The sequence below is a fragment of the Equus caballus genome, chromosome 19 (assembly GCF_041296265.1).
Source record: "Equus caballus isolate H_3958 breed thoroughbred chromosome 19, TB-T2T, whole genome shotgun sequence".
NCBI lineage: Eukaryota > Metazoa > Chordata > Mammalia > Perissodactyla > Equidae > Equus > Equus caballus.
Window position 1 is genome coordinate 7,125,695 of NC_091702.1, and position 22,837 is coordinate 7,148,531.

General features: G+C 52.8%; 2 protein-coding genes across 18 annotated transcripts in view; both read right to left on the bottom strand.

Moving 5' to 3' along the window:
- Positions 1-1,001: 1,001 nt before the first annotated feature.
- On the bottom strand, positions 1,002-15,357 carry LOC138919064 (ral guanine nucleotide dissociation stimulator-like). Of its 12 annotated transcripts, none has more exons than XM_070243092.1 (16): positions 15,227-15,357; positions 13,877-14,026; positions 10,362-10,472; positions 9,499-9,609; positions 8,287-8,468; positions 6,738-6,931; positions 6,216-6,595; positions 5,242-5,457; positions 4,784-4,887; positions 4,212-4,281; positions 4,078-4,104; positions 3,079-3,147; positions 2,571-2,645; positions 1,985-2,017; positions 1,497-1,618; positions 1,002-1,290 (listed from the first exon to the last, which is right to left on the bottom strand). In XM_070243092.1, exons 4-16 carry the CDS (start codon positions 9,592-9,594, stop codon positions 1,254-1,256), a joined length of 1,605 nt encoding a protein of 534 aa, XP_070099193.1. In that variant the 5' UTR covers positions 9,595-9,609; positions 10,362-10,472; positions 13,877-14,026; positions 15,227-15,357; the 3' UTR covers positions 1,002-1,253. The 12 variants fall into 12 exon arrangements, with proteins under 12 accessions (XP_070099193.1, XP_070099191.1, XP_070099192.1 ...); XM_070243090.1 differs by having other exon boundaries at positions 3,079-3,156; XM_070243091.1 differs by lacking the exon at positions 10,362-10,472 and having other exon boundaries at positions 3,079-3,156.
- Positions 15,358-16,826: 1,469 nt separating this feature from the next.
- LOC111772027 (protein phosphatase 1L-like) overlaps positions 16,827-22,837 on the bottom strand; it is a 63,074-nt gene continuing 57,063 nt past the window's right edge. For 5 of the 6 annotated variants that reach the window (XR_011428962.1, XR_011428961.1, XR_011428958.1 and 2 more), the window contains 2 exons: positions 17,376-17,497; positions 16,827-16,965 (listed from right to left, as the gene is read on the bottom strand). Coding sequence is in view for 1 of the 6 variants with exons in the window: in XM_070243097.1 (XP_070099198.1) it covers positions 16,956-16,965; positions 17,376-17,497 (132 nt within the window). In the remaining 5 variants the exon portion in view is untranslated. The remainder of the gene's footprint in view (positions 16,966-17,375; positions 17,498-22,837) is intronic. The other variant, XR_011428959.1, reaches the window with a different exon arrangement.

The following is a 22,837-nucleotide window of genomic DNA, read 5'->3' on the forward strand; positions in this document are numbered from 1 at the left end:
GGGTGTGACGGATGGATCTCCTAGACCAAGGACGTCAGCACCACACAGACCCGGAAGTCACCTTGGTCAGCAAGGGACCGAGTGGGGGTTTCATCTGGCCAGGTACATGGACCCTTATCCCGCCTGTCAGAACCCATCCTGGTCCATCAGGCCAGCCAGGGAGGAGTGGCTGTGAGGCACCTGAGGGAGGGTGGGGCCTTGAGGGGACTTCTGACTTGACAAGAGTGAAGAAGGAAGTGCAGGGGCTGGGGTCCTGGGTCACAGGGAGCAGGAGGGTGTCGGGAACGGGGCCCAGCTGGAGCCTGGACGGCTGCACCACAAGTGTTCCCCTGGAGAGGAGACGAGCAGGGAGAGGACTTCGGAGCCGGGGACAAGTTCCCAGCAGGATTCCAGCCCAGGAAAGGGTGAGCATGGAGCCCCAGGGGGACACTGAGGATGGGAGGTCCTGCCTGCTCAAAGTCCCTGCACAAATGACCTTCCCCTGGCCTTGTCCTCTCCACACGCACGGTTTGATCTCCTTACGTGTTTTCCCCACTTAGAGCTGATGCGTTTCCAGAGGCTGAACTAGAAAACTACAAGTTCCCAACATGGGGTCCAGAGACACGTCCACAAGAGACGCAGGAAATGTTTCCTCTCCCTCCAGAGTGTGGACGGGCAGCCCCTCTCCTGGGGCACAGAGTGGGCCTGGCAAGTGGTGGCTTTAGGGCCCCCCACATTTCCGTGGTGGATGCTCGGCCTGAGAAAACACCTCGACCTCCCATCTCAGGGGTCTGAGGGGCTGTCTCTGCTCCTGGCCCAGCTTCACGATGCTGACACGGACCTGTCCTCTGAGGAGGGGCACTTGGGGGTCTCCTTCAGCAGCAAGGGAGGGGCTGCACATTCCCCCCTCTCCCACACACAATAATCGGATGACTGCAAAATGTCTTACTCCAGTGAGGAATCTGAGAGTCTGGACAGCGTTTAAATTAGCACAGAATGTGAAAGAACCACCACTCCCAGGCTCTAAGAGAAACAGGACTTTAATACAACGGTATGCAAATCTGGCATGAACTATTTACAAGCAGTGATTCTCACCCCTACAGAGATGGAAATTGGCCTCAGGAAGGGGTGGCAGGCGGTGGGGCCCTTGCACCCTGAGTGCCCCAGCTGGGCCCCTGCTGCTAAGCAAGAGGTCATACGACAACGGGACGCTCACTCTCTCCTCAGCTTCATGATGGCCATGCTCTCTGGGCCTGGAGAGATTTGCTGGCCAACTAGCACCGGGGCTCCAGCTGGCAGGACAGGCTGTAGCTACAGGATAGAGTGGCACCTGTGAGCCTCCCACAATCCGCAGCCCCGGTGTCCTTCCCGGCATCTGCCCAGCAGCTGGAGCCCAGCTTCCCCAGCCATCGCCATGCGACAGGTCAGGGCTGACAAGGGAGTCATGGACTCAGGCTCTCCGGACTGGCCAGCAGGGAGAGTGCACCTGTTCCTCCCCATGTCCTGTCCAGCCTCACCTCTCGTCCTCACTGAGCTGCTCCATGTCCCAGAACCAGGCCCTGAATCGCTCCTGGGGCTCTAGGTTGTAATTCTCTGCAGCCTCCTGGAGCTGCACGATCTCCATCATCACTTTGTGCTCCTGGCACCAGAGGGAGGAGAGGATGCAGACAGAGCCTGCTGGGGATGCTGCAGGGTCTTCAGGGGGTGAGGAGTGGGGCAAGGGGCTGGTCCTGGGTCCTTGCTCACATGGGACCCTCCTTCCCTCCAATTCCACGCAGGACCTACCTGTTCTCAGTGGTGGGTAGAAGCCCCTCCCGCAGGAAGTTTTGCTTGATGCCCACCGCTGCCCCCACCCCCCCACTGGATGGGTCTCCTGATTCTCTGTCATCCAACACTCTCAGTAAATGTAAGATGCAGCGGGCGGTGCCCAGGAGAGTTCCTCCCAGGGGCGTCTCTGGTTTCCACGCCCCTCTCCTCCCTGACATGGAAGGCCACAGCTGCTCACCTTTTTCTTTTTCTCGTGGTTGATCTCATTGCCCTGGAAGGCAGACAGCAAAAGTCCATCAGAACGAGCCCCCTAGCTATGACCAGCCCCCGTGCACACCCCTTCTCATGGTGCCCAGCTCCAGGTCTAGGAGGGGGCTGGGCCTGACAGAAAACAGGACTTGGACCCAGGCCAGGCTCTGGGCTGCAGAGAAGGGAGGACATGGGGGCCGACACTCAAAGACCCTGTAGCCCAAGCCCCTCTGATGACGGACAGGGAGGCTGAGTCCTCAGGCAGGAAGGGACAGCTCCAGCAATGTGCTGCCTGACTTGGAGGCCGACTTCTCTCTCGCCTCCAACAAAGCCCATGCGGCTCTGCAGGCGGGCAGCTCTGCTGCTTCGCCAGCCTGGGGACCCGGAACGGGCTCCACGTGGAGCCTTCGTTCCCTCATCCCTAAGAGGGGCACACTGTCCCAGCACACAGGGGAGCCTGGGAGGCTGTCACGACAGGAAGTTACCACATTCTGACCACTCAGGTCTTGGTACTGGGACTGTGTCTTCCCAAGTCCCAACCTGGTCATCCCCTTCTGGCCCCCGGCCTCACTCACATTTACGTAATCCTCCATGGCAGTGTCCAGCATGATCAGGTCAGTTAGCATGGTGCCCAGGAAGGGGACGATGCCCTGTGCCATTGGGATTAGATGGGATGAGGCCCTGGTCTCAGGTGTCCCCATGACCCTCCCCTGAAAACTCCTCATGCTCAGCCTCCTGGCCCAGCCCAGGGTCCCCACACGGAGCAGCCTCAAATCCTTTATAGCCGGCCCTCAATCCCCACCCCTCACCCTCCAAGAACACCAGACTCCTCCTGGTCACCTCCCAGGGCCTGCTTTTGGCTGGTCACAGGGCCTTTAATCCTTGGCCCCTCCACTCTCCCGACCCATCCTGCTGCAGCTCCCCAGGCCCTCCTCCTGGTCACTTCTAAGGGCGGGTGTCAGGCTCTGCGGCAACAGGAGGAGGGCTGCAGGAGGAAGGCCCCCTCTCTGGATTGGAGCCCCCAGCTGGGAGGGCAGAGTCCCCTCCTCTGACCTTGGAGCCCCTCCCCACAGGCGCACTCACCTTCTGCTGCTGCCTCTTCCGGCCTCTCTGCAGGGTCCTCAGCAGGGTGGCAAACTTGGAGGGCTGCTTCTGCCAGGACTGAGGACAGGGTCAAGGAGGCCATCCTCCCCTCACCCCACTTCTCCTCAGCCCCTCTGACCTCAGCCCTGGACGTCTGAACCAAGTCAGCTGGTACCCATGCTACTCCATCCTCCAGCACACTCTGATTCTAGAACAACCCTAGCTCCAACACTCTCGCTGTGTGACCTTGGGCCGAAGGCCTGTCCTCCTTGAGTCAGCCTCCTCATCTGGAAAGTGTGACAACTCCCCCTACCTCGCAGGGTCTCCTGAGGACTCAGCGTCAGTGACGGTCTACATGGTTCTGGCTCTCACCCCACCCGGCGTGAAAGGGTGGGGCGGGGCTGAGAGGACACTTCGGTTTCTCTTTCATGTGGAGCCTATGAGGTCCACTCAGGAAAGATCCACTGAGCACCACCAGTTTCCTGGACACTTCCCATAAGCCACCTGGGCACCAGTTACTGCTGACTAGGACCCAGGTGAGTGTTCCTGACAGGGACAGACTAGCAGGGACCGTGGTAGGGCCAGTGGGGAGTCACACATGCACAAACATCTGTCATGCTCCAGTCATTCAGACTCAAGGCTGGGCAGCCCATTTGTCCACCTGGCCTGGGGGAATGCCTGGCAGTGCCCATCCCGAGGGCAGGCAGGGTGCCCTCCTCGTGGAGAAGTGGTGAAGACAGAAAGAGCAGTGGGGGCCTGGCTTCCTAAAGACACACTGAGCTGCTTCAGGGAAGAAACATAAGCCCGTCCAACCCATCCATGCAACAGCCTGGAAGAATCTAAGTGCTGACAGCGTGGACCAAAATGAAAGGCAGCCCCTGCTCAACCGGCCAGCTCAGCATCCCCTCCGGGATCAGCCCAGACACCCCCACTTCCTGCCATGACCGGGGCTTCCCACCCCACAGACACCTCCCCCACCTGCCCATGGACCAAACATACCCCATCTTCCTGTTCATCCAGGGAAGACTGGAATTGTACACAGAAACTCCAAGTGAGAAATGACCGTCCACATCCTGCCCCGTCCCCCTTCCACACACCCTGCCTCTCCCTCCACATGCCAGCCTCCACTCTACCTTGATGAGCAGCTCCCAGCTAAGGGAGTTGTCCTCATCACAGAGCTTTTTAAATTTTCGGCAGCTATTCCTGAGGGGGGAAAGGAGAAAGGAGAAACTCAGGAACAATGGGGCAGGGGGCATAAGTGCAAGTCCCTTCTCTATGAGAATCTGGAAAATCCAAACTGCCTGAATGAGGATTTTCGTGGGGGTCCTCTGAGCACTGACGTCACCATGGGACTGCAGAGGGGGATCTCATGTTGGTCACCTGGGGCTGCCACTCCCTTTTCTATGCAGCAGCTGTATTTTGACCAGTTTGGTTTTCCACTGGGCACAGAGTTCTGCTGCTGTATGGCAAACACTTGAAAATCTCCACTTTGGTTCAACCTACTATGTGACAGCCAGGGAACCTGATTCCTGAAGCAGAACTGGGGGCCTAAGTTGCCAGTGAGGATCAGGGACACTGCACACCCACCCAGGCCCTGTGCCCAGGGCTTACTGCCACCCAGGAAGCTCCAGCCTACGAGAGGGCAATGGCAGACACGTGCGAGCGCCCTTCTCCCCCTGGTCCTCCTGTGGAGAGGCCTCCCCACCTGGACACCTTCCCCCAGGTCTTCTTCAGTCTGTGTATGGGCACGCTCTGCAGAGCCGAGAGGACTGCGTGCAGGGAGGAGATGTTCCTCAAGGCTCGGCACTCCTGAGGAGGGAGAGGAGGAGCTGGGAGGGGGAGCAGGAGCCCTGTCTGATCTGGCTTCAGTCCCCCTCCCTTCCACTCTCCCCTCCTGAGAGGGACAGAGGGCCAGGGCGCCAGGGTGGGCACAGGTGGACCACAGAGTAACACTTCCAGGAGGAGGAATTTCGCTCAAAGTAGGAAGGAGCCAGGGAGGAAGTGAGCATCCCACCACTGGGACATGCGAGTCAAGGTCAGTGTGCCCTTGACAGGAAGGACCTAGCGACTGTGCAGGGGCTTAGAGTGCAGCCTTCAGTCCTGAGAGCTGATCAAGGAGAAGGGGCAGTTCCACGGCTCTGGAGAGGGTCTCCCCCCGCATACCCTGGCCACCTCGATCCACCGCTCCAGAACCTTGGCCCTGCCCCGGGCCGTCACGTTTGGGTCCCCAAGGCAGGACGTCATGACACACTTTACTACTCTGTTGAACTGCACCACTGTGGCCCAGACGGTGGGTGCCACGTTCTCATGTCCGGGCCGGTTTCTTTTGCCCCAGGTGGAGCCCAGACACTCAGAGGGCTCGACGTTCTTGAACACTTCCTGGGGAGGAGGGGGAGTGTCACTCAGCCCTGCCACAGCCCAGCTGAGTGTCCAAGCAGGAGTCACCGGTCTAAGGAGGGGCTCAGGAAGCTGAGGATGTGTTCTCAGCGTGGTGGGAGCCCCTCGCTTTCATTGTTCTTCCACTGAGAGCACCCAGCACAGGAGGACCCGGGACTCCAGACTGGTGGGGAAAGGACAGGAGCATTTACACACAGCCCACCCCCACAAACTGCAAGCTCCAGAGGGCTGCTCCGCTTGGCTCCTCCCAAGGGGGCAGCTCCCTGCATCCTGAGCATCCTTGGTCCCAGGCCCCATTCCGCTGCACATTCCCCTGTGCCAGCTACACCCACGGGCTTTGGCAGGTTGTCTCCCTTTTAGTGAAGTACACGTCTGGTGCATCACAAATGCTGAGGCTGCTGAGCATCCCGAGCAGATGGCTGGACCGCCTGAGTTCCTGGCTGCACACAGTGAGTTCTCCTCCCCGACCTCTCGGGCCAAGCCCCACCAGGCTTCCTCTGTGTTCTACTTCACTCCATGTGCTCAGCCCCTCTGTCCAGCAGGGCCTCTTGGTCCCCATCTCTACAGTGTGAGGGTGGAACACGAAGGCTGGGGAGTTGCCCAGATCCCATGGTTGGGAAGTGGTGGAGCTGGGATTGGGACCCAGGTCACAGGAGCCGCCACAGGGAAAAGCAGGTCTGGGCCAGCTGATGGCATAGGGGTGGCCTGCCCCACCCCGCCCTGAGAGCCCGGGTGCTCACCGCGTCAATGGCCGTCAGCTGTTCTGCCACGTCCCTTGGGGAGAAGGCCATGAGGCTAGGCTTCCCATCGGGCTGCTTCTTCCCGGTCACTCGACAGGGGTGGGAAGCCTCTGGAACCGGAGCTGATTCTGCGGCTGTTACTGGAGCCTGAGGTGGAAATCCCAGCAGACCCCTTGGTCCCGTTGAGTCCAGTTCAGGACCTGGCACTTGGGCTGGGGCTGCTGATGGCACTCGCTCGGGGTCTGGAGCAGCTGAGGGCGCTGCTGCCGGTTCCAGCGCTAGAAGTGATGGCAGAAATAGAACTGGAGTTCCGTCCAGCTCCAGATGTGGCCCCTTTTCTGCCTCTGCACCTGGCAGAAGTGCTGGAGCTGGGGCAGGAGCTGGAGAAAGAGAAAGGGTCAGCTACATAAGTTGCTTTCCACGTGCCTTTCCCCAAACAGGAAAGATCCCACTGTCTTTAAATGAATCCCCAGTCGTGACCCACCCACTGGGGTAGTCTTCCAAGCCTACGGTCTCCCTTACCCTCTGTCTCCAACTCAGTGGCCTGGAAAAGGTCCACCTGGATGAGAAGAGGGGTGGCCTGGTGCTTCAGGACCGAGCCAGGCAAGAGGTCCTGGAGATACGCCAACGTCAGGTTGATCCTGGAGTGGCGCAGCATCTGCCACATATCCTGGGAGTTCTCCTGAGGCCGGGGGCCCCAGATGGGAGAGAGGGCACTGGGGAGAGGCATGTGTGAAGAGAGTCACAGGCCTGGCCTGCTGTTCCACACTGTGTTCCCACAGCACCTTCTCTGTGCCTGAGCCCCAGAGGGTGGACCAGCCACTCCAATCCCTGGGTGGCTGTCCTTGCACTGGAAGGCCTGGTCATCAGCCAATCTAACAGAGAGCCTGTGTGAGTCTGGTCTTCCACCTGACACTCTTTTCCCAAAGGGCCTGGACATAGCCTGCCCCATCCTCCACGCTCGAGCATCAGGACTGAGGTTGGAGGCAGATTTGTGACCAGGCTGCTCACCACCTACTGTTCTGGGCCCCAGTGGCGGTGCTTAGGAGAGGTGCATGTGCAGAGGGCAGGGAGAGGGAGAGGGAACTGTGGAAGCGAGGAGTCTCTCAGTGGCCGACTCAGCCCAGCCTCTCCTCTGCTTCCCATGGCGGGACTGGCACACCGTGAACAGGTCTCTTTGATTCATTTCCTCCTGTAGGGAAGACCGCAGACCTCAGGCCTCCCACAGAAACCCCAAGAGGTGTGAGATCCAGGGTCTGCCAGTCCATCCATAGCCACAGTCCCCATGGTCTCCTAGCCCCTTCTGTGGACACAGGAGGCCCTCCCTCTGGACCCAACACCACTCATGGTCTTAGTTGGTCCTTGAGGTCTGTCATCGTGGTCTGACTATGAGAGCATGCGTCCATATCTAGAGGAGGCCAAGAGGGTGTGACATCTAACGTCCTCTGGGCATGAATACTCACGATGCCCAGAAGTGAGCTTCTAGCTCTCAGGCTAGAATTGAGCCCCAGGGATAGTGTCTGCTTCCTTCATTGGACATCCTTAGTGTGTAGGAAAGGGTATGAATGTAGTAGGAGCTTAACATATGGTATTGAATGAATGAACCCCATCCAGAGCCTTCCCAGAATTCTGAGTGGGCCTGCGTCTCCTCTGCTGCCCACAGAGACCACTGCTCTGGCCGCACCGAAGACACGGACCAGGATCAGCTAGATGGACTCGCTAAATTGTCTTGCCAATAGGAAAACAGTTTGCTTTCATGTACTTTTCCACACTCAGGAAGGCCACAGGCCAGCGAGGGGAGAGGCAGGGAGTCTCCTCACTGGGGACGGAAGCTGTAAGCGTGAGGACACGCAGCATGAGCAGCAGCCCCTTCTGTGGAGTCCGGCACCAGGCAAGCGTCTGCCGTGCTTTCTCCCGTGATTTCCTTCAGTGACCCTGTGAGGTTCATCCTCTTACCACCCCACTATTTGGATGAGCAAGGTGACGCTCAGAGAGGTGTGGGGACGTTCCCAAGGCACACGTTTATTAGGTAGGAGACTCCCTGCTGTGCTGTGGAGGGGGGGGCACTCACCTCTGGAGCAGCTGGTCCAGGACCTGTGGGGTCGGGTAGAAGGCCTGGTACACACACGGGAAGGTGGTGACGGAGATGGATCTGCCGTGGAAAGACGGTTGCAGGCAGCCTACCACCTTCTGCACTGCGCCTGCCTTGAGGGTCAGCATCGTGCGGGCCTCAGCCACGGATAGGGTGGGTTCCTTGGCATACCACGTGGACAAGGAGGGACACAGAGTCAGTGGAATCACCATGAACCACCAGGAGCATCAGGGTCTGGAGCTCAGACCAGAACCTCCCAGCACCTCAGGAAGTTGTGCAAGAGGGACGAGAGCCCGCCTTGAAAATGGTTTTGGACTTAAAAGTACAATTTGATTTTTAGGGGAATGACAAACACTCAGTACCTTCAAGGCATTCTGTGACCTGAGGAACAATTGTACCTCTGTGCATTAAGAGCCTGAGGTAAGAGCATTATCCCAGGGAGTCATCAATGAACATCCCCACCACAGACAGGAGCAAAGAGATGATTAGTGACCTTCCGCCAATCTGCGGATCTATGTCATGGCAGACCTGGAAAACTTAGAGTCTATTCGGACACGCTTAAAATGTGCCCTGCAGTGTTGGCTCAAATGGCAACAGAATTGGGTCATGTCAAGGTCCAACAGCATCGAAAGGCTGAATCGCTGTGCAAAATGTCCTCCTCTGTGGAATATGATGAAGTCACTTAAGGCCTCAGCTCCTGACCTGAGCGGCCTACAATGAGTTGCCGTGTTCTGTGCAATGACAAGTAGCAGAGAAATGTATAGGATCCTGTAATCCCACCGCCATCCTCTTTATGTGTAAATCATCCTAGCAAGTGTGATGATTCGTGAGGCTTGGAGCAGGTGTGCAAGGACAGTGGCGCTGAGTGCTACAGCTTCCCAGCCGGGAAGTTACAGCAATCAAAACAGGAGCAAAATGCTAAGGTCCTCATGGCCTCGTGAAAAGTGATAACAACATTAAACATTTCCTCTATGATTCCAAGAAACGTGAAGAGTGTCTTTCCACCCTACCCCACAGCTGGCTCGGGAGGAGAGGAGGCCCAGACTCCTTCAGGAGCAAGGCCGTAAGACATTCCGTTGGGAAAGCCCTGTGAGGGCCCCAGGGGTGTGCTCAGATTCAGACCTGGGTTCCAGGCCGACGCTGAACATCTTGGGGGGGGTGGGGGTAAAGACCTTCTGCTCCTGCTCTCACCTCAGACCGGCACAGGATGCTGCTGGTGGCCTGCTGCTCCTGCTCCTTGACTAGGGAGGGAGAGAAGTCGAACCCAACACATAACTCTTCAAACATCTCCTGAGTGGAGTTCTGGGAAGACAATGCCCGGCAGACGGGCCAGGAGGCATCAGGAGCCTGCTGGACATCGCCATAGGGGGACACCCCCATGAGAATTTCTGTTCCCTAGTTCAGGCACACAGGAACATCTGCACAGACATCTGACCAGGGAGGGAACTAGATGAAACTTCTAAGGCTCGGGATTAACACAAGGGCAGAGGAGCTTGATCCCCAGCACCCACCTGCTCAGGTTGCCAGCCTGGGGTATGAATATCACAGACTCACCAGTTTTACAGCACGTAACAAACTGCTCTGATTCGAAGTGTTTTGTGAGATGACAAGGTGCAGAGAAATGTATAGAATCCTGTAATCCACGCCCATGCTCTTTGTGTGTAATCAGCCTAGCAAGTGTGATGATTTGTGAGGCTTGGAGCAGGTCTGCAAGCACAGTGGCGCTGAGTGCTACAGCTTCCCAGCCAGGAAGTTACATCAATCAAAACAGGAGCAAAATGCTAAGGTCCTCATGGCCTCGTGAGAAGTGACAACAACAGTAAACCTTTCCTCTACGATTCCAAGAAACATGTGGAGAGTGTCTTTCCACCCGAGCCCTCAGCTGGCTGGGGAGGAGAGGAGGCCCAGACTCCTTTGGGAGTAAGGCCGTAGGACACTCAGTGGGAAAGCCCTGTGAGGGCACCAGGGGTGTGCTCAGATTCGGACCTGGGTTCCAGGCCCAACCTGAACATCTTGGGGTGGTGGGCGGGGAGACCCTCTGCTCCTGCTCTCACCTCAGACCGGCACAGGATGCTGCTGGCGGCCTGCTGCTCCTGCCCCTTGACTAGGGAGGGAGAGAAGTCGAACCCATCATGTAGCTCTTCAAAGATCTCCTGCGTGGAGTTCTGGAAAGACAGTGCCCGGCAGATGGGCCAGGAGGCATCAGGGGCCTGCCTGCACATCGCCACAGGGGGACACCCCCATGAGGAATTCTGTTCCCTAATTCAGGCACAGAGGGACGTCTGCACAGACATCTGACCAGGGAGGAAACTAGATGAAACTTCTACGGCTCAGGATTAACACAAGGGCAGAGGAGCTTGATCCCAGCACCCAGCTGCTCAGGCTGCCAGCCAAGCCCCGGGGTATCAATATGACAGACTCACCTGGCTGACAGCACATAACACTCTCCTCCTGCCCAGGAGGGACCCACTCCTCACCTGCTGCCTTCCCGCACAGCGCCCACGCGTACACACACACACCGACACTCACACACAAACCCTCACACAAGGTGCAAGGGCTATGAGGCTGCTCAGGTGGGATCCGAGTTGTGTCCTGCCCTACAGTGGGCTGCCCTGGGCTGCCCCACATTACCTTTGGGTACCTCCTGCCAAATTGGCCATGAGGCTTGATCCGATGTCCACAACAACACAACAGTCTCACACTCTGGGTTTTCCTGAGCCTAGAGCCTCTGAAAACTGGTACACAACAAGTAAACATGTTTTACTCCGAAGTGTCTCCAGTCAGATGAACTGGCTAGGGGTCTGTCTCTAGAATTAACTGCCTGGTTACCAGAGTTCTAAATCTGTTGGGGTCTATCGCCAAGGAAGTGAGGTCACTTTTTCAAGATTCCATTACCTGGGCTGCTTCCTGTAATCGGACCTACCCAAACCACCCCCATGTCTTCTTCTTAACTCTACATGAGGAGCTTCCACAGCCCCAGCCACAGCTCCCTGGGAATGTGATGAGGGTCCCAGCTTTGAGGAGGCAGAGCAGAATTCAGACCTCCTTTATCTTACCAGTTCTCTGTCCTGGAAAACTCATTGTGCCTCTCAGGGCCTCCCCAGTCTCCAAACCTGCCCAAGGGGAATCCGCCTAGAATCTACTTGCTAGGGACATCATCAGGTGTATATGAAATAATATCCATACCACCTGTGAGGTGGTGTCAAGTGCAAGGAATGCACAAACAAAGAGATGGAAGAATTACGAGAAGGGATGTAGCATGAACACCACTCAAACCAGGCCTGGGTTCAGCAATGCGCTATTGCAACAGGCACTTCCTCTCTTGGCCTCATTTCAATGTCAGCACAAGGAGAGGGTTGATGAATGAAATCCAGACACTGTCATCCTCTGGATTCAAACCTCTCCATTGTTTCCTCTTCTGTTTAGAAAGAGACCCAAGAGCCTCATCTTGATCTGTGAGGTGGGCAGCCTTCACCGTGGCTCCCAGAGATCCCCACCCGTGGTACACACATCCCTCACAGATTCCTGTGTGACCACTGAGTGCTTAGTGACTGGCTCTCACCAATAGAACACAGCCAATGTGGACGAGTGTCATGTCTAAATTTTAAACATAGAAAGTCTCTGACTTCTTTCTTATTCCCTCTCTTAAGTTCCGTCTCTCTCTCTTTCCCGTGTCTCTCTCTCTCTCCTGTCCCTGAGCTGTGGAATCAAGCACACACGTTTTGAGCTGCCATACACAGAGGCCCACATGGGAGAGAACCGAGGCAGCGCCCAGGCCAACAGACAGAAAGGAACCCATGCTCTGAGTCCAAAGTGCACCTCGACTCCTTTGAGTGAACCTGAGAGGAAATCCTCTGCCAGTCGAGCATCACTTGAGGCCGCGGCCGCGGCCTTGAGGCATCTCGAGCAGAAGAACCAAGCTAATCTCTGTCTGATTCCTCAACCACAAAATTGTGAGATATGAGGCATTTGCCGTTTACAGATGCAAGGCACTGGAACCGTGATTTCAGGCCCCAGGATCTGGCCCTGCCCTCCGCCGCCTCCTCTCTCCCCCCAGGCTCCCTCCAGCCACACTGGCCACCTTTCTCACATCCTCTGGCCAAACCCCCTTCTGCCCATGAGCGACTACAGCAGGGGTGCCTTCTCCCTGACACGCCGCTCCCAGACTTGTGCAGGGCTGGCTCCCTCTTGTCATTCTGGTCCCAGGAAATGTCGCCCCAGTGAGGCCTTTCAGACCCCTACCCGGTGACCCCTGGCCCTCCCTCACAGGCCCCTGAATGTCCCCTCAGCGCTGGCTCTTTCCCCTCTCATGTCTTTGCTTTCATGCTTTTGTCCTTGTCCCCTCCAGAGTGTGAGCTCCTGACCGGCAGGGACCACTCAGTCACTGTCAGCCCTGCACTTACACCCACCTGAGCACCTGGCACAGGGTGAGTGCTCGGTGCACAGTCGCTGAGTGAAGAATTGTGAAACTCGTGTCCCCTCCTCCTGCTCTTCACCAAGTCAGACTGTGGAGAGGAGCGCTAGTACCAGGAGGAGTGAGTTCTCTCTGAGGCGGGGCACAGCCGGAAAGGCCTCTGCACGGCTATTCGCTGCTCCAGCAGCTGAGGCAGGCTGAGTGGGCGCCGTGTAAGTTTAAGAAGTCAGCACAGGGACTGGATGCACACAGCCTGCGCAATGACACCACCAGTTCACTTAACATCCGTCACCGAAAACAGAAAAGTAAGTGTTTGCTTGTGATGAGAAGTTTAGCTTCTTGGTTCTTAGCAATTTTGAAATGTACCACACAACAGTGTTAACTTAGGCAGTGCTGTGTGGCAATTACATCCCAATAGAAGTGACAACAGTGAAAACGCAACCTCATTGGGCACCACTGATGCTGGAGGTTGCCTGCCCCCTGGTGGCCAGCACCAGCACTGCAGCCCTGGCAGAAGCCACCAAACAGGAAGTCTCTTTGGGTGTCCTCAAGGCAGAGGCTCCCCACTGTCCCAGGGGTAAAGGAGCAGGACCTGCAGGCTTCCAGGCCGTGGGAGGAACCTCAGGAGCCTCCCTCTCCCTCATCTTTCTGTCCCTCCACTTGGGTGTCCTTTTTTCTCAGGAAGCATCCTGACCTCAACCAAGGCAATGATTCTCCTCTCCAGCCAAGTGAGGACCTCGGGAGTCCAACAAGGACTGGTCTTGTCCCTGGACTCTGGCCTTAGTTCACAGTGCTCTGGCATGTTCTTCCTTATCCCAAGTTCTCATCCACCCGAACCCCCAAGCCTCTCTCAGTTCTAAAGGATCTCCAGCAGGTGGGAAAGCATTTTCTCAGGTGCTCAGAGCACAGGGCGTCATCGATGGAGAACCAAGGGCCACAGACCCTTCGTGAGCATCATACGGAACCCAGGGAGTCACCCGCTGGACGCACTCCACTTGACACAGGAGGACACCAAGGTCTTCTCTCCTCTACCCAATGTCTACACAAGAGGAGAACGGCTCCTCAGAGTAGCAGGTGCCCACAGAAGTGGACTCCAGCTCCCCAGTCCTGTGCCCTCCAGGCTGGGTCAGGGATGCCCTTGGAACAGGTACACACCTAGAAACCTCAGGGATTCTTCGGTCCGTCTCGGGCCTTCTGGTCATGTAGGCAGGAGGACGGATGCTACTGTTCATGGCAGAGCTGCCTCCAACTGCCTTCTCCTCGGCCTCTTGTCACTTCCCTGGTGTCTGCTCTTTCCTGAGGTCCCTGCATGGTCCACACAGGAGAAATCGGTGTGAGTGTGCCTGTGCATGATTGGATGCGAACAGGAAGATGACCCCCCCCATGGACGGGGTGGGCAGGGCTCCCCTAGGACCATGAGGTCCCTGTTTCCAAAGAAAATCCGAAGGGAAGGGGTTGAGCCTTGGCCGAGGAAGCCAGAGCCCTGCCGGATTCTCTGGATTCTGACCCCCTCCTGAGGTCTGGGTCAGTCCCTCCAACTTCCTGGGCCTCAGATTCCCAAATGGACAAAGAGCACGTTTTGTAAGAGCAAAGTCAAAATGGACCCTCTGCAAATGAAACAAGTACCATGCTTTGCCCTCCCCCCACTGTTTATCCTCCAAGGAGACTTCGAACCTACACGGTGTCTATTACTGGGTAAAATCACCCTCAGCATACAAAACTGATAATGGTTAAAATGGCACACGGTGAACTTTATCAGTGACTAAATATCGATGGAAGAAGAAATACATCCGAATATATTTTGATATGACTGATAAGATTCAGGAAAGTTTACTTGCTAGAAAGAATAACACCTAAACAAAACTTAAAATGTCAGAACCTGTAGTCAGTACATTATGATGTAGATTAAAAGAAATTCAGTCATTTGCATAACAATTAATTGATTCTGAGAAAAAATAGATTCAGTGAATTAATAACAAAATGGATACACTGGAATTGTTTTATGGTGCTTATTTTATAGCAGTCAAGGAATTAATACTACTATATTGCATTTTGAAAGTCACTAATAGCGTAAATCTTAGAAGTTCTCATCACAAGAAACACATTTGTAACTCTTGATGATAGACGTCAACCAGACTTCTTATAGTGATCATTTCACAATATACACACATATTGAATCATTCTGATGTAGACCTGAAACTGATATAAAACAAACTTAAATTTAATATTAAAAATGTCTTACTATGTTTTCTCTGAAAAATACATGGTCACAAAAATTTTGCAGAGTTTTGTATAATTCTGATTTCAAGGTTCTCTTAGGCCCAGAATGAAAACATTTGTCTGATCAAAGTTGCCTCAGGTACAAGGGCTGAGACAAACACCAGGGTCAGAATGGAAGAGCACGAATGGAAACACTAAATCATCCTCTGCTCATTTCTTTGTATTTGCACTTTTAACAGAAAATCTATTTTTATTGGCTGAAAACGCACATAATGTGAAACTTACCGTCCTGCCCATTTTTCTGTGTGCACGCCATCAAGCACATTGACTTCCTTACGCGCACCTTCAGTGTGTTGGCCACAGTCGTACGGTGGTGCAGCCATCACCACAGTCCATCTTCAGAACTCTTGTCACCCCACAGAACTGAAGCTCTGTCCCCACTCATCGGTCACTCCCCTTCCCCTGCTCCCGCCCCTGGCCAACAGCATCCGCTGTCCGTCTCTCTGAATCTGACCATTTCAGGAATGCCATATAAGTGGAGTCACACAAGGCCAGTATTTTTGGGACTGGTTGATTTCATTTAGCATAATTTCCTAAAGGTTCATCCCTGTTGTCTCATATCTCAGAATATCCTTAGTTTTTAAGGATGAATAACATGCAATTGTATATATATACATGCCCATGTTGCTTCTCCATTCATCCCTGGATGGATCCTTGGGCTGTTCCACGTTTCAGCGATCATGAACAATGATGCCGTGAACATGGGTGTTCAAATATGTCTTTGAGACCAACTTTTCAGCTCTGAGGTGTATATATCCTGTAGTAGAATTGTTGGGTCATTTAGTGATTCTATTTTTAATTGTTTTAATGAAATGCCATGCTGATTTCCACAGCAGCTATATCATTTTACATTCCAGCCACAGTGTACGTGGGTCCAATATCTCCACATCTTTGCCAGCATGCCTTTCTTCACTGTCTGTTTTTTGGGGGTGCCGTCACATGGATGTGAGGTGGTGTCTCATTGAGATTTTGACTTACATTTCCCCAGTGATTAGTCACATTAAGCATCTTTTTAGATGCTTGTTGACCATTTGCGTATCTTCTTGGAGGAAAAGTCTATTCAAGTACTTTGCTCATTTTTGATTTGGGTTGTTTGTTTTTTTGTTGTTGAGTTGAGAAGTTCTATGTCTATTCTGGAGATTCAGCCCTTGTCAGATAGATCATTTGCAAATATGGGCTCCCATGATGCATGGGTTGTGTTTTTACTCTGTTGATGTTGTCTTCAGAGGCAGAAAAGGTTTTAATATTCACGAATTTTGGCGTCTGTACTCTGTTTTTTATTGCCCATGCCTTGAGTGTCATATCCATGAAATCATTGCCAAGTCCTATTGTGAAACGTTTTGTCCCATGTTTTCCTCAAAGTGTTTCAGTTCTTACATTTGGGTCTTGATCCATTGAGAATTAAGTTTTATATCTGGCGTGAGGTCAGAATCCAAGTTTAGATTTTGCATGAAAATATCCACTTTTTCAGGAAGCACTGGTTGAAAAGACTGTCTTTTCCCCGTTGAACAACCTTGGCCACCTTATTTCTGGGCTCTCTATTCTGTTCCGATGCTCTATGTGTCTGTCTTTATGCCCTTACAATGCTGTTTTGATATCGTAGGTTTGTAGCAAGTTTTACATCAGTAAAAACAGAGTCCTCCAACTTAGTACTTCCTTTCAAGACTATTTTAGACATCTGGGCATACTTGAGATTCCATATGAATTTTAGGATGGGTGTCTTTCAGCACAAAATGTCATTAGGATTTTGATAAGGACTGCATTTAATTGGTTCATCTCTTTGGAGGAAGCTGACATCTTAACAACAAGGAGGCTTCCAATCCACGATCACAGGACGCCTCTCATTTCTGGTAGTGCCGGGTGGTTGTTCAGGTGGAGGGGACAGCACTCTTCCAAGTAGTCACGCAGGGTCCCAGAATTCCTCCACACTGTGCCTTCAGCATTTCCTCAGAACTCATCGACATCTGCATCCAGTCAAGGGAGAGAAAAATGCGTGTCAAATGCATGTGGGAAGTTTTCAAGGACTGGGTGTGGATGTAGCACACGTCTGTGCCACCCTCTCCCCTGGCCAGAACTACGCACGGAACCAGCAGACCCTAACAGTCGGCACTGCAGGCAGAACCAGCGGAACCCACCAAATTTGGGACTGTGGACTAACCAAGGGCTAGAGACTCAGTGTCTCAGGGAACCATATGCCAGCTCCAGCTGCCTGCTACCACTTTGACTGGCACTGTGGACGAACCCAGGGCTGAGACAGATGCTCTGCTAGAGCATCCTGTCAGACTACACTGGCCCGTTAACCTGCGCCTGGAAAGTCACTTAGATCAGGAGCTCAATGCAAGGAGAGTGGAGCTGAGATGCACGAGACACTTACCCACAGCCCTCAGAGACAGCAAAAAAGACGGAGAATCCAAAGGCTTCATGGGTACCAATGCATGTGTTTCTCATCCCCGAAGCCATGAGAAGTGTCCTTCGAATCCCGCTGCTGCCACCAAGCTGTTAAGAAAGAAAATACAACTGTGTAAGTCTAAAGAACTTCATTGCTTTATTCACCAATTCCTGCATCCGGAGGCATCCAAACTAGCAGATAGAAAGCAGCTCCAAGGAGCTGTACAGAATGAAAGACTTTGAAAGGCAAAAGGGAGAAGAAAAAGAAGTCACAGCAGGCGGGAAGATCGCTCGGTTATTGCAAGGTTACTTTCCTCAGGGGACAGCAGCAGTCTATGATGTGGAATACCTACCTAGGGCTGATTGGGGGATTCCTAATCCACTGGTTTAAGATTCTGTTTCCGGGAGAGTCGAAAATCTAATGAAGTCAAGACTCAGTTTGGTGAGGTGGGGCTTAGCGTAAGAGGTTCCTCTTGGGGCCCGCCGTCTGGTTTTGACACATGACTCTGCTGGCCCCCTGCTGGCCCCGGGTACACCCGGGTTTCCCTTCCTGACCATTGTTGGTCACACATCCACTGCACCTGCCTCCAGTTCTCCCCCTTCCACACCGCAATCCCCGCCATGACTCCCTCTGACACTATCACGACTTCTCCCACCACACTGCCCTGCTTTCCACAAGGCCAGCAAGAGGCTTCGTAAGCACCACTTCATCAGTCCAGTGGGCTGAACGGGCTGCCCAGCATCGGGACTCAGAAACTGGTGAGCCTGTCACACGGCCTCCAATCACCGGTACCCCAGCTGAAGTGCCTGCCCTGATGAGAAACTCAATTTTAGCCAGCTCCATCGAACAGCATCTTTGCCCCAAGCTTCCCTTCAAAATACTCCACACATTTTCTGCCCCAGCTGTTTTTTGAGGAGTCATTTTGGGGGAGCCTTTGAGGCCACCTTGGTGATTCTGTGCCCGGGCACAAGCAGCTCTTGGCCCACACACGCTTTGATTGTATCACCTGGAATCGTAGAGCACAGGGAGCCACTAGATGGGCACCAATCACTGGTTTGACCACCAAGAGCCCTGTGAATATTTTAAAGTGGGAACGTCCACTTTCGGGTCTTCCTGTGGGCGCACGTCACAAGGCGCTCCCTGGTACCCCGCTCTCCCCGACATCCTCTGACCAGCTTTCCCCAGGCGATGTTCTGCAGTACATCATTGTCTCCACCGACCTGCCCCTAGAGGTGCACCCCACAGACCAGGAGTCCCTGGGTTTCCTGCCCTGACAGGCTACCACCGACCCAAAGAGATATGTCTGTTCTACTAGGATGACTGGACTGGCATAGAGGAGTGGCCCTAGCCACAGAAAAGCAGGTAACTGAGGCCACCCAGAAGTGTGGACAAACAACCCAACACGGACAGCAGCTCCATGAGACTCTATTCTACTCCTTGTAGGACAGTCGTCTAAGTCTCTGCCAAATGGTTTTAGGAAACCACCTGGCCTCAGACTATCTCTACTGGCCAAGGAAGGAGGGGTCGGGGCCCTCCCATGGTCTACCACCTGCATGGACATCAACAACTGACAAGTTCAAACCTACCTACACCAGAGGGTCCAAGAGGTGAGAATATTGTCGAGTATAACCGAGATCTCTGAACAGATTCCCAGGGCCCCCAAGACCACTGACCTATTTTCTTGGCTGGTCTTTTCAAGGTGGAGACCATGACTATGGACTGGATCTCAGACTGTTGCTTGTGTGATTTTCGTACTTGCTACTAGACCCTAATCAGATGTTTACTCTCAGGGCTACACCGTGCCTTACCCCTAATAGCTGCATGAATTACCCTAATTTCAAATTTTCACTGAAGAAAATCTGCTCAACATAAAATACACCATTTTAAGTATTTGAAAGTACACAAGTCAGTGACGTTTAGGACAATGAGAATGTTGTGTGGCTATCACTACTATCTAATTCCAGAACAGTTTTAATACCTTGAAAAGAAACCACACTCACTCCCTCTGTGCTTTGCCCTAACCCAAGGCCATGGAAGCACCTCATCTGTTTCCTCTCCCTGCGGATTTGGTATTCTGGACATTTCATTCAAATGGAATCAAAGAACCTGTGGCTTTGTGTACCACTTCAATTAGACACTTTTTTTAAGGATCATCCAGGGCTGAGCACGTCGCAGTGCTTTCTTCCTTTTTAGGGCTGTGTTATATCCCATAGTATCAATATGCCACATTTGCTTTATGTGTTCATAATTTGGTAGAAAGTTGGGTTTCTTTCACTTTTGGACTACTGTGAATACTGCTGCTTTGAATGTCCATGGACAGGTTTTCCTGTGAGTGACCATATGTTTTCCATGTTCTTTTGGAGCTGCCTCACAATGGACTATCCAGCTCAATGGTACTGATTGCTCGAAGATCTTAAGAAACGCAAGGCTATTCTCTACAGTGGCTGCATCATTTTACATTCTCACCAGTGATGTATGAGGGCTCCCCTTGCTCCTCATCTTTACCAACACTTGTGATTTTCCTTAATGTTGAATACAGCCTACATACTGAGTTCGAAACAGTAGCACATTGTGGTTTGAATTTCCGTTTCCCTAATCATGAATGACATCGAGCATCTCTCTTGTGCTTATGGGCCATCTGGATATCTTCTGGAGAAATGTCTATTCCAACCGTTTGCCTATTTTAATTGTTTTATTTCTCTTTTATTACTGACTTCTAAGAGATATTTATGTATTCTGAAGACTACATTATACAAGTTGAAAGTCGGAGAATTCAAGACCCCACTTTCAACAATGGATAGAACATCCAGACAGAAACTAAGGAAATGGCAGAAATAAATGACATTAAATACTAAGGACATTGTATTGAAGAGCAGCAGAATACACATTCTTCTCAAGAGCACACAGAATATTTTCCAGAAGAGATCATGTTTGAGGTCACAAAACAAATCTTAACAAAATTAAGACGACTGAAATTATACCAAGTATCTGTCCTGAACACAATGGCATGAAACTAGAAATCAATATCGCAAGGAAACCTGCATCATTCCTGAGAGATGGAAATTAAACAGCAGCCTCTTACACAGACATTAGGTCAAGGAGGAAATCAAGAGGGAAATTTAAATATAGCTCAAGACAAAAAGAATTAAAAACACAACAAAACTACGGGATGCAGCAAAAATAATACTAAGAGGGAAGTTTACAGTGATTAACTTGTAACATCTTAAAGAACGATCTCAAATTAACAACCTAACTGACAACACACAGCACTAGAAAAAGGGAAAACTGAACCCAAAGTTAGCAGAGAGATGGAAGTCACAAAGGTGAGAACAGAAAAAAGGAAATAGAGGAGGAAGGCAAAAGATCAAAAGGACGAGCTAATGTTTTGAAAAAAGAAAATGGACCAATGCTTAGAAGATAGAATGCCTCAGAAAAGAGAGAAGAAGCAAGTAAAGTAAATGAGAATTGAAAGAGCAGGTCTTACAACTGATGCTTCAGAAATAAAAAGATCATAGAGATGCTTCTGAGCTCTGGCTCACTAACACAATGGGTGACCCAGCAGACTGAGTAAGTTCCTAGAAGCAACCTACCCAGTCTCACCCATGAGGAAACAGACAACTGAAGAGACCAGTGACAGAGAAGGAGGCTGAGTCAGTGATCACAAATCTCCCACAAGGAGGAGAGGGAGGGCCCGACTTCATCGCAGACGCAGAGCCGGCCTGCCCAGCAGCAGGCTGACTCCTATGCACCTGCTGGCGCCCTGCATGCTCCTGCAGACGCAGGCCCCTGGCTCACCCTGGCGCACGCCAGCTCTAGTGGCCTCAAGCAGAGTCCTTGGCACCAGGGACTCAGCAGGCTCCAGAAACCCAGGCCCCCATCTCAGCCTAGTGCCTGCCATCTTCAGCAGCCCGAGGTGGCTCCCGTGACCCCAAGTTTTGTCCCTGGGACCAGGCTCCTGGTGGGTAGTGGAGGATCCACACTGTGGCTGACGCAGTGCCTGCTTTCTCCCGTGGCCTCAGGCAGCTTCCATGGCAGGGCTCCCAGTGGGTTCTGACAAACCAGGACCCCAGCTCACTTCAGCATTTACTGACTCCAGCGACCCCAGGCAGATCCCAGGGCGCCAGGCTCCCGATGGGCTCCTGGGAACTCAGGCCCATGTCTCACCAGGGCACCTTACAGGTCCAGCAGCCCCAGGCAGCTCCCAGGGAAACAGGCTCCTGGCAGGCCCCTCCACAACCAGGTCCCCAACTAACACATGTGCTTGCTGACTCAGGTGGTCCCCGACAGCTCCCACGGCACCAGGTACCAACAGCTTCCCAGGAACCCAGGCTTCCACCTTAAAACAGCACCTGCTGGCTCCTGCGACCCCTGGCTGATCCCATAGCTCCTGGCTCCCAGCTGGCTCCCAGGATCCCAGACTTCTGACCCACTCCAGCACATGCTGTCTCTCATGACACCTGGCTCTGTCAGACTCCCGTGAACAAAGACTCCCAGCTCACCTCAGCACCAACCAACTCCCATGGCCCCAGATGACTCCTGCCGCCCCCGGTTCTCAATCACCACGTGCAAACCCATGCTCCAGGGCTGGTACTCACCAACTCAGGTCCCAGCTGTGCCCAGGACCAGACTGGATGACATGCACCAAGCTTTCCACTCACCCCAGCACCGGGCTGCCCAAGGACTCCAGCAGCAAGCCTGCCCCGGGACCCCACCAGATGGCCCACATGGAACCCCAAGATGGGCTCACTGTGCCCAAGCCCGTCAGTAAAGCCTGGGAGAGGCACCCACTTCCTCAAATTTTCTGACCTCACAGCAACGCCACAAAGATCGTGAATAATCAAAGACCCATAACACCACCAAAGAGAATTATAAAACTCCAATGTCTGAAGAAGAAAAGGGGATATAAGAACTATCTGACCAACGCTTCAGAACACTGCTCTTGAAAAATTCAGTCAGCTCTTGAATTCAGATCCCTACTAACGGAAGTTAGGAAAATCGTGCAAGAACAAATGAGATGATCAGCACAGAAATAGAAATCATTAAGGCAAAACAAACAGCAATACTAGAGTTAAAGACACAAAGACTGCACTGAAAAATTCCATAAACAGCTTCAAAATCAGATTCAACAAGGTAGAAGCCATAAGTAGTGAAGAAGAAAACATGATGTTTGAAATCATCCAGTCAAAGGAGCAAGAAGAAAAAGCATGAATGGGGTGAGGAAAGCCGATGTAAATTATGGGATCCCATAACCAAAACAGCTGTGCATTATTGGATCACCAGAGGAAAAGAGAGGGAGAACGGAAAACAAAGTTGATTAACAAAAATAATCGCTGACAAGTTCCCAAATCTGGAGAGAGATTTAGACATCCACGTTCAGGAAGCTAATACGTCACCCCAACATTTCAGACTCAAATCATCTTCTCCAAGGCAGATTATAATAAAACTAT